The sequence below is a fragment of the Pholcus phalangioides genome, unplaced genomic scaffold (genome assembly GCF_987345545.1).
Source record: "Pholcus phalangioides strain wild (caught in Gottingen) unplaced genomic scaffold, Ppha-v1.0 ptg000022l_1, whole genome shotgun sequence".
NCBI classification, from domain to species: domain Eukaryota; kingdom Metazoa; phylum Arthropoda; class Arachnida; order Araneae; family Pholcidae; genus Pholcus; species Pholcus phalangioides.
In genome coordinates, this window is record NW_028301615.1 from 34,541,926 (window position 1) to 34,551,843 (window position 9,918).

The 9,918-nt window shown below is 38.7% G+C and overlaps 1 protein-coding gene across 1 annotated transcript; it reads right to left on the reverse strand.

Moving 5' to 3' along the window:
- Nucleotides 1-720: 720 nt before the first annotated feature.
- Nucleotides 721-5,658, reverse strand: LOC149070243 (leukocyte elastase inhibitor-like). The gene is made up of 4 exons (XM_089249297.1): nucleotides 4,722-5,658; nucleotides 2,061-2,584; nucleotides 1,563-1,611; nucleotides 721-1,272 (listed from the first exon to the last, which is right to left on the reverse strand). Exons 1-4 carry the CDS (start codon nucleotides 5,394-5,396, stop codon nucleotides 721-723), a joined length of 1,800 nt encoding a protein of 599 aa, XP_089105423.1. The 5' UTR covers nucleotides 5,397-5,658.
- Nucleotides 5,659-9,918: the final 4,260 nt, after the last annotated feature.

Genomic DNA, 9,918 nt, shown 5'->3' on the forward strand with positions numbered 1-9,918 from the left:
GACCATTCCAGTAGAACGACCGGTAGGATGAGTCCCGAATGTTTCCATAGAACGGTTATAATATATGCTTTACTTCTGATACAATATCCTCCAAATATAACGTCCGTTCTTGACGGGACGAAGGGGGTCGTTATATCAAGCGTCGGCTATGACTTCAGAAAATATTCTTGAGCTTTTCTATCCCAACTAACGTGTTTCGTCTTGCATTTTCAGACGTTGTTGTTAACATTCACAGCCCACTGGTAGAAACTGCTAATAAGACCAAAAGCCAAGAAAAATTTTATTATTATTATTTTTAAACTTTATATAACGTTATTTGCAATTAAAAATGCTTGAAAATTTGAAAAATATCATTTCCTTACGACACGAGACCCATCATAAAACCTTAAATGACCCACGACAGCTTATCGAATCAAGCTGGTGGTCATCGTCGTGCAAAAATGAATAGTACACTCGACACACGATATACCGACACGCCCCTTCATGCTGTCAAAAACCAACGTTATATTGGCAAGGTGTTATATCGAAAGCAAACCGTATGTAGCCGCTCTATGAAACCATTTGGCACTTATCTTAATCGTCGTTGAAGTAAAATTGTCGCTATAACGAGCGTCGACTGCATTCTTTCTATACAATTGTAATCGAGATACTAGATGAACAGACAACGATGGGAGATAAATATAAGAACATAAATTTTATTTCTGAATTTTTTATTTGAATCTATGGGTCATTTGCTCTACCAAAAAACAGGACTAGTCCATTCCTCTTATCGACGATGTAAAACAAGAATGGATGGTCAGCCACGAAATCTACCGTGACATGAAAAATAATTTTTGAAGAAATTAGAGCTGTATCTACTACTGCAGTCGCTGCGACAGGTTCACTTCCTTCCTCATTGACGTCGACGACTGCTTTGTGAAGGACGGATGACACAAGTAGGTTGCCTTTGTCGCTGATTCCAGTGAGGTCAGATGAACCGGTGAATATTTCCTGTATACCGAGAGCTTTCAGAGAGTTTTCCAATTCCTCTGCGAATTCGATATTGAATTTCGGTATTTTAAGAGTGTTTACAAGCTGGCTTGCAAGCTTGGCAAGGACGTCACAGATTTCGGACGAACTCATTGGTGTGTCTGGAAACTGCTCGGCACTACGTGGCAGGGCGAGGAGCATGACGATGTCGTTACCTTTGTAAGGAAGCTCTATGTACTTGTATCCGGTTCGTTTATCTTCGTGGAAAGGGAAACTGTTTTCATACATGGCCATCATTTTTACCTGAAATATAAAGCAATGAATTGTAACTCATTTATTTCGTATTAACGAATTTGCAGAAAATGTATTACATTGTGCATGTACCAGTATACGCACTGTGGTGCAGAAATAGAGACATTTGTAACCTCCCTTTCCTTCTCGCGTGCCCAGTTATGTCGTCGTAGTCGTCCCCACTTAATGTTGGACAGTTCGATTTGTTAAAGTAAAATGATTATACATCGAGCCCGTGAGCAAACGAGATTTTACATCTCTTTCTAGAAAAATAAATTGGGCAAGTTTTTCTACGTGCGTACGTTCTTTGTGCCTTGAATCGCGTGGTAGGAAATGACGAACAATATTTGTCTTTGAATTAGATACCAGATGATACCAATGTCAATTTATGCTACATTCCCCGAGGTGTAGCATAAATCGATTTCGTTACGTAAGCGAGCCGCGAGTCTTGTGCCTGAACGGGAGCAAGTATTTAAATCACAGTGGTATCGCTCGATTTCTCCCAAAAATGCCCATGAAACGACAATATAGGCCTCTAATTGCGTTGCAGACCTCTTGAGGTGTAGCGTAATAAATTTCGTTACAAACGTGGGCGCCGGGTGCGACGCCCACACTAAAAAGCCCCTCCCCCATGTGGAACAGTAGAGAGATTCCAGGAAATGCCCCCCCCCCCCAGATGGCACAATAGAGCGATGTCCTTCTCACATGGGATTAACTTGGATGAAAAATTCTAATAACTATTCATTCTACGATTAGTGTTCATGGATACACATTTGCAGTGACAAATATCTATTACTCACCTGTTTTGTTTCACCACCACTCTTGTGGCGATGTAAAACAAGAATGGATGGTCAGCCACGAAATCTACCGTGACTGGACGGTAGCTCAATCCAGAAACTAGAACTGGTTGCATTGCAGTCGCTGCGGCAGCTTCACTTCCTTCTTCATTAACGTCGATGACTGCTTTGTGACGGACGAGTGACACTTGCAGGTTGCCCCCGTCACTGATTCCAGTGAGATCAGATGAAACGGTGAATAGGTCCTGTATACCGAGAGCTTTCAATGAGTCTTTCAATTCCTTTGCGAATTCCATATGGAATTTCGGTATTTTAAGGGTGTTCACAAGCTGACTTTTAAGCTTGGCAAAGACGTCGCAGATTTCGGACGAACTCATTGGTGTGTCTGGAAACTGCTCGGCGATACGTGGCAGGGCGAGGAGCATGACGATATCGTCACCTTTGTAAGGAAGCTCTATGTACTTGTATCCGGTTTGTTTATCTTCGTGGAAAGGGAAACTGTTTTGATACATGGCCATCATTTTTACCTGAAATATAAAGCGATAAATTGTAGCTCCTTTATCGCGCATTAACGAATTTATAGAAAATGCATTACTTTATGTATGTACTAGTATAAAAGACAATTCGCGTGTCAAAACATATTTCTTTTAATTATTTCTCATTTAATATTAATTATTAGTATCTTTAAATAACTACTACATATATTATGGAAAAACTGTCGAGATGTATATATTTCAAGTATTTTTAAAAAAACCATGAAAAGTGCAAAAACCCTCGAAATAGCTCAGATCGCATAAACACATTCTCAAAAAGAAGATCATGAACATTGAAACATCATTTTGAATCAACTTAATCAATCGCAGTAGATACACATTCAATTTCATCAATCAATATCAGATACTAGATTGTAGGACTAGTACTGCTAACAGAACTGAAATCCCACATAATGTGGGATAGTATAAAAGTGAAAAGTTAATAGTGAAAAGTTTCTGACAGACAAGGAGATATATATAGTGTCGTTAGTGATGTAGATAAATTTGAATTTACGATATAAATGAAGCTAAAATAAACTTGATTAAGGAGTTACACATTTCTTAGAGCAATTTCTTTGCGAGTGTTGAACTCGGAAATGAAAGTCATCTGGCCTATGCCGAGACTAGAACCTAGGTCCCTTTAAAACCAGACAAGCGTGCTACCATATGCACCACTGGAGACACGGCCGTGCCTTCCTTATTCCACGCACTGTGGTGCTGAACGAGAGACATATTTCAGAAACGGATGAATTTCATTATCTGGGTATTATCTTCAATAAAAACCTTAAATGGAAATCCCATGCTGTTTCTATAAGTAATAAATTAAAGTTTATCAACATTAGAATCCATACATTAAAAAATATTGTCTCCCCAGTCTTTCTTCGATCAATCTATTTCGCTTGGGTACTGCCAGTTATACAATATGCTATCACAGTTTGGGGTGGTGACTATGAGACTAATGTTAACATGGTTAGAAGCTCTTTGCAAAAAGTAATCAACAATGTATCTCAAAAATTTTTCATTATCCAGGACTGCAATAATGACTATAGATTTAATACTCAGAAACTTTATAAAACAATTTTATTTATCCAGAAAAACCCTGCATGGTTCAAATTAAAGCAAACAGTAAGACAAACAAGGAGAACTGGAACCCAATATGAAGTGATAAAACCAAATAAAACCATACTACAGAGACAGTTTTTATGCATCGCACCTAAAGAATATAATAATCTAAATCACGATATAAAATCTGAAAATTGTATTAGAAAATTTAAACGATTACTAATTAAAGATATCAATCAAATCTCTTGAGTAACAAGTAGAATGCAATCTGCCTTTCTCACTCTTATTTTTTGGATATCTTATATTTGACTGTATTTATGTTTTTTTGTTGTTGTTTTTTTTTTGTAAACTGATCAATTTTAAATTTCATGATAAATTTATGGTTGCAAATTAATGATATCAATTTCTCAAAGTGCAAGCACAGCGAATACTAATTTTTATCTACTCAAGTCCAGACACGAGTGCTGTTTTTTACCTGGCTGGTCTGTTGCCAAGTATTATCACTTAAAGAACCCTGGACGGATCGTACGATCCCTTGGGTTAATATTGGAATGTAATATGTGTTTGTGTATTTGTGTTCTGTATTTGTCTTGATGTGTTAATTAAATTTCAAATTTCAAATAGATAACAGATTATATCAATGTCGTCTAAGTGCGTTGCGAACTCCGATGAGGTATATCGATTTCGTTATGGATGCAAGCCGCGAGTCTTGTGCCTAAACCGAAAGTATTTAAATCACAGTGTGTTATCCTTTGATTTCTTTTAAAAATGCTTATAAAACGACTCCATAGTCTTCTACTTTCGTTGCAGACGTCTTGAGGTATAGCGTAAAACAATTTCGTTACAAAAGTGGGCTCTGAGTGTGATGCCCACACCGAAAAAGTATTAAAACCAAGTGGTATGCCCCCCCCCCTCCTCATGTGATTCAAGGAAATGGCCTTCCAGATGGCACAGTAGAGAGATGTCCTTCTCAAATGGGATTAACTTTGACGAAAAATTCTAATAACTATTCATTCTACGATTAGTGTTCATGCATAAACATTTGCAGTGACAATTATCTATTACTCACTTGCTTTGTTTCACCACCACTCTTGTGGAAGGTATCATCTTTCGTGCTGGACTCGCTGAATGACTTCACCCAAGTTCCCTTGAAATATACCGCATTAAGGAGTATGAGTTTCGTTGAAGTAGGTGGCGTTCCGGAAAGCATCTGTGTTATTTTGCCGTGAGTAGTTTTTGCTACCCATTCATTTATTTCCGTCATTATTGCTTTACCATCTTTGACGAAATTCACTTGCTTTACTATCGCTTGGTTGAAATATTTGAGGGCGTTTATATACTCTCCCTTCGCGGAAAACTCTTTTTGCAAAAACACGCTATTCGCCGTCTCCAAGCTGTAACTGCCTCTCGCATTATTTAAAGAGTTTTCCAAAAGGGATTTGAAAGACTGCTGCAAGCTGGAGCCAATTAGGCCATCACGATCCAAATGCAGGGCGTTTTCGATTTCCTTGGCTGTTTTGCCCCTCGCACCCATGTATGTCATCACGATCGCGGTATATATGCTGAACGGAGATATGAATAGGTTCCCAGTCTGGTCCAGTTTTCTGCTCAGCTCGAACCCAAAGTCGTTTATGTTTCTGGCCAACGGGGTGGACGATCGACACTGGTCTGATGAACTCACGGGTGAGGACATCATGATTAGTAAAACAGCAGATACGAAAAGAACCGTGTTGAAATAAACCATCTTTTGTCCGTGCTTTGTCTGCAATGGAAACGAGTAAAGTTAGTTCGTAGTAAATTGGAAAATATCAGTATTTGTACAATACTTTTGTATCCGTAACCTGCACCAACGTATGTGCAAGATTTCGGTGGTCTCGAGATGGACTCCAAACCTGAAAAGAAGCGGTAGATTGCAAATAGAACGATTTTTCTGCTTCCCGGAAGTATACTTTGGCGGTTTTCACCAGTGAATGGGTTGTGAAACCCGAGATGTCACCTTTTTATGGCTTTCGACTGAAAACAAGAACACCTGTTTATCGTTGCGTATTTTTATGATTGCATTCTAAATCGAGAAATTGAAGTATTGCAAATTTAAAACAAAAGCGCGTGGGAAACAGGTGCAATGCAAGTCACACGCCCCATGAACATGATGAAGAAACTGATGTGTGCCCTTCCTACGCCAACCTCTGATAATCAAAAAAAAAATAGCGTTATATGTTATTGTAATCGATTTCTGTTGATTTCAATGCTATTTCAAAGTTCAGAAATGTCTCTTTAGAAATTCATTTCGACCCATCTTCTAAGTCATATATGCTAATTAAACCTCCGCGACCTCAAACCTAATTTTCCAAAAAAATGGTCATAGCGGCATATTCACAGATCGCTTTAGTGGTCGGTGGCACAATTTCAGAGCATTTAAGGTGCCCGACGCACATTTTCAGGTCACTGATGAAGATTCGCGGCACATTTACAGATAACTTGAATGACCTCCCGCGAAATTCTGGAACATTTGAGCGGTCCGTAGCACATTTAGATACCTCCTTAAGTGGCAAAGTTTTAGTGCATTTAAGTGGCTGTTGATAACCATTCAAGTAAGGCCGATGGTACTTAAAATTTGAAAACCATTTAAACAAGGAAAAATAACTTAATATCTTAACAGTGGAGGGCGTTTAATAAGTGATCAGCGTCGCTGCTGCAAAGGTTGAGGGTGATATGGAAAATTGAACATAGTAGGAATAACATGTTCTTTCAAATAGCGTTGAGAAGAGGACTTATAGCTGTCAGCTGCGAAATTCTCAGCACAAAGAACAAATGTTTTATTAGGATGTCAAGACTTTCTTTTCACAGCTTCCACCCATTGTTTAAGAGCTTCTGGGTTTCGCACGAAGAGGGAAACCTTTATTTAAAAAAAACAGTGTATTCATTACCAGGCTTCAAGAAAGCACACAATGGAATTAAGACAACCATAAGTATTCTATATGTGCGTTGTATAATATTTTATCACGTGTATATATTGTTTATAATTTGTGTTAATTGCATTTTTTATTGGGTTGCTGTATTTTTGAAATATATGACATCCATATTTTTATGGGCATCTTTTTATCAGCCACCTCGTTGGGCATTTTGCCTGTTGTGGCGTTGTATTTGTATTGTATTTTTATCACCAGTGGTGTGTTTACAGGGGGACTTAGTGGCATATAGCCCAGGGCGGCAAGTTGAGAGAAGGCGGGAAATTTGGGGAATGAGTGACCTTTTTCTCACTAACCGAAACAGCGACCCAGTCCATATTCCGAAGAATTTCTAACCGATAGGTTACTACCGGGGTAAAAATTAAAATAAAAAAGCAAAATAAAGTAGGACAGGGGATATATACTAGTTCAGTATATATCCCCTGTATCTATATATACTAGTTCAGTGTAAGTCTCTTCCCACGCAGCTAGATTCCAGGTCAGTGAGTGACTAAAAAAAGTGACCTGGAGAGTTTGCAAGCATGTGAGTGGGCAAAAGAGTTCCTCGGAGCGTGAGCAAGCATGTGGATGACCAAAAGAATGGCCTAGAGCAGTGGTTCTCAACCGGGGGCCATATGGCCCCCCTAGTGGTACTGGAATACTTCAAGGGGGCCACAGAAGAAAATGGAGAAAGGGGCCATGACAGGTGGTTTGGAGGGCTGCAGAGAGCTCAGAAGAAAAATTAAGGTGTGAAGAAATAAAGCTTTTATATTTGTGACTATATACCGTCTTCGGGCATGGACCCACTCGGGCCTTTCCGCCTACATTTTGCAACAAGTTCCTTAGGATGGGATTTTTCGCAGGTCCCCGGCTAGATTTTTCACAGACCCCCTTCTCTATATCAAATTTACAGTGTGAAGACAAAAAATAATGAAAACCATATCAGGCCCCAGGTTGCAGCTCTGTCAGTCCTACTCTGGTGACGGGTAATGCCCGGGAGCCTCATGTCCATAAGTGATCCCACCTCATGATATTTTGAAAACATGAACACACCTGTTTGCATTTCGTTTTGTCATCATTTCACCGTACATTACGAAATCACATTACGCAAGTATGAAACAAAAGTCGAAATATTGACACTAACCGGCCGGTTAGCCACTAATAAAGTTGGTCCTCGTCTATGCTATTTGTATCGTGGAGACAGAATTTGACAAGGATTCATCTTATGTTAACGTTTCCTATCACGCAGTGGTTAACTTTTCCCTTCACGGAACACTTTTTCGTAGGAGAAAATTTCATCCCGAAGCAGTTTAATTTTGGAGACTCTTTGGAGTGCACAACCTCTTCTGTCCGCGGGCCAGAAGCTTGTATAGAAAGACTGGCCATATGGTTAGTATGTTACGGAATATTCCCGTAATATTTTGGCTTTTTCCCAACTTTTTTAAAAAATGACCTGTTTTTTTTCTCCCGCTTTCAGCAAGACTTAAATGAATTTTTTAAATAAAAAAAAAAGATTATTTACAGGACTTATATAAATTGCATTATGATAATTACGACTCCATCATAGTTAATTATAGTGAAATGAACACTGCATAGCCATCTCAATTATTTTTCAAACACATACGTTTTTTTGGTGAATTATATTTTGGCTTGCGGTACTCATCATTTTTCCGCGATTGGCGAATTTTCTACAATTTCAGCGATATTTGGCAACTTTACTTCCCTTTAACAATTTTATTTGGAGTGGAAATTTTATTTTCCTTTGATAAATGTTTTGGATTGGCAACTTTACTTTAATTTGACAATTTTTTCGGTTGTAATTGATGTCACTTTCGTTGACAACTTTTCTGGCGGTGTCCCGTGTTTTGCACGAAAGAAATATGGCCAACCTAGGTATTTAACGTGTTGCGTATAATGATACTTTTCTATCGGAACAGCTTTCACAACTGGATGGATCCCCCTTGGAAGGCTGCATTTGACCCACGGAGATTATCAATCTCCTTCGCATATAAGCTTTTTGTAAAAGTTTTGAATGATATGTAGTTGAAGTACCGGCGATAAATCTTTGAAACCAGTACCTTTGTTTAACATTTAGGAAATTAGGGGAGAAAAAGATGAAAAAAGCAGGTTTTTCCATTGCCTCCACACAGCCCCCCCCCCCTTCTCCTATTCATGTAAGAGATGGTACATACCACACGTTTTGTTTTACTCGTCCTACCGTAGTGAGAGAGAAAATAATGCTGAGGTAAAGAAAAAAAATCTATTTCTGTTTATAGGGTTGCCATTAAAGCATGTCGATGGAGGGAAAGAACAGAGAGAAGAAGCTTGAATGTACTTCTACCATCTACTCTGGCTGAGATATCTCGCTCTTGTACGGGAAGAAGTTTAGAGAATGTTCAAAAGTAATGAAATTGTACGGAGCATTTCAGAGTTAAAAGTTAAGCCTTAATTCCGTAATACCTCTTCAAAATTATGATTTGAAAAAATCAAAAATTTTATCTGAATTGAAGTAAAAAATACACAAATTGATCAAATTTGCAGCTCTCAATTTCATACCGGAAGAAATTCATCCCATACCATTTGGAAAATTTTTTCTGAGCGATCGATGGTAGCGAGAAAGTAGTAGTAGATGGATGGTGTAAAATGATAAAAAATTTGACAGTCAGTGTACATCATACATTCTGAGTAAACTTTATATACGCATATCGCTATAAACTTTATATCTCATAAATTGAATTTCATAAATTTAAGCTGTAATTTTATGCCAAAATAAGAAGTGGCATAAATGCCAAAATGCAACAAACTTGATAGGTAGTCTGAATGACGTTTATGGCAACCCGTGCGGAGGCTTTCCATCTCTAGGAGGTGCTGGCCATGTCCGGGTGAGCTCGTGCAGCACCTCCTAGAGATATGTGGTCTCTGCAGCGTTTGCCATAAACGTCATTCAGACTACCTAGCAAGTTTGCAACATTTTGAAACACAGCATCCTGTTTAGTTTCTTTTTATTTTGGCGTAGAATCTTCCTGATTGGCTCACAAATACCGCATAGTAATTGGATGTGGGCATAGAAATCGCCAATTCTGAACCCGATCATTTCTTTTCCTCACAACGATGATACTGACACGAGCGGGGAATTTTTTTTCCCCTGAATATTCTGAGGGAAAATGGGCTACTTGCTGACGTCACAAGCAGACTGCGGAGGCCTTCTATCTCTAGAAGGTGCTGGCTCGTGCGTTATGGCTACACTGGAATGTGATGACGCTGCATTTACACACAATTATACTCCGAATCAAACAAAACTACTCGAAATTTCTTATT

Bases quoted from the DNA above. Each gene is read 5' to 3' on its own strand.
- LOC149070243 (XM_089249297.1), bottom strand. From the start codon at position 5,396: ATGGTTTATTTCAACACGGTTCTTTTCGTATCTGCTGTTTTACTAATC. The intron at 2,585-4,721 runs GTGAGTAATAGA...TTTATATTTCAG, and splicing joins GTGGTGGTGAAACAAAGCAA to GTAAAAATGATGGCCATGTA. The intron at 1,612-2,060 runs GTGAGTAATAGA...TCTAATTCAAAG, and splicing joins GTGGTGGTGAAACAAAACAG to ACAAATATTGTTCGTCATTT.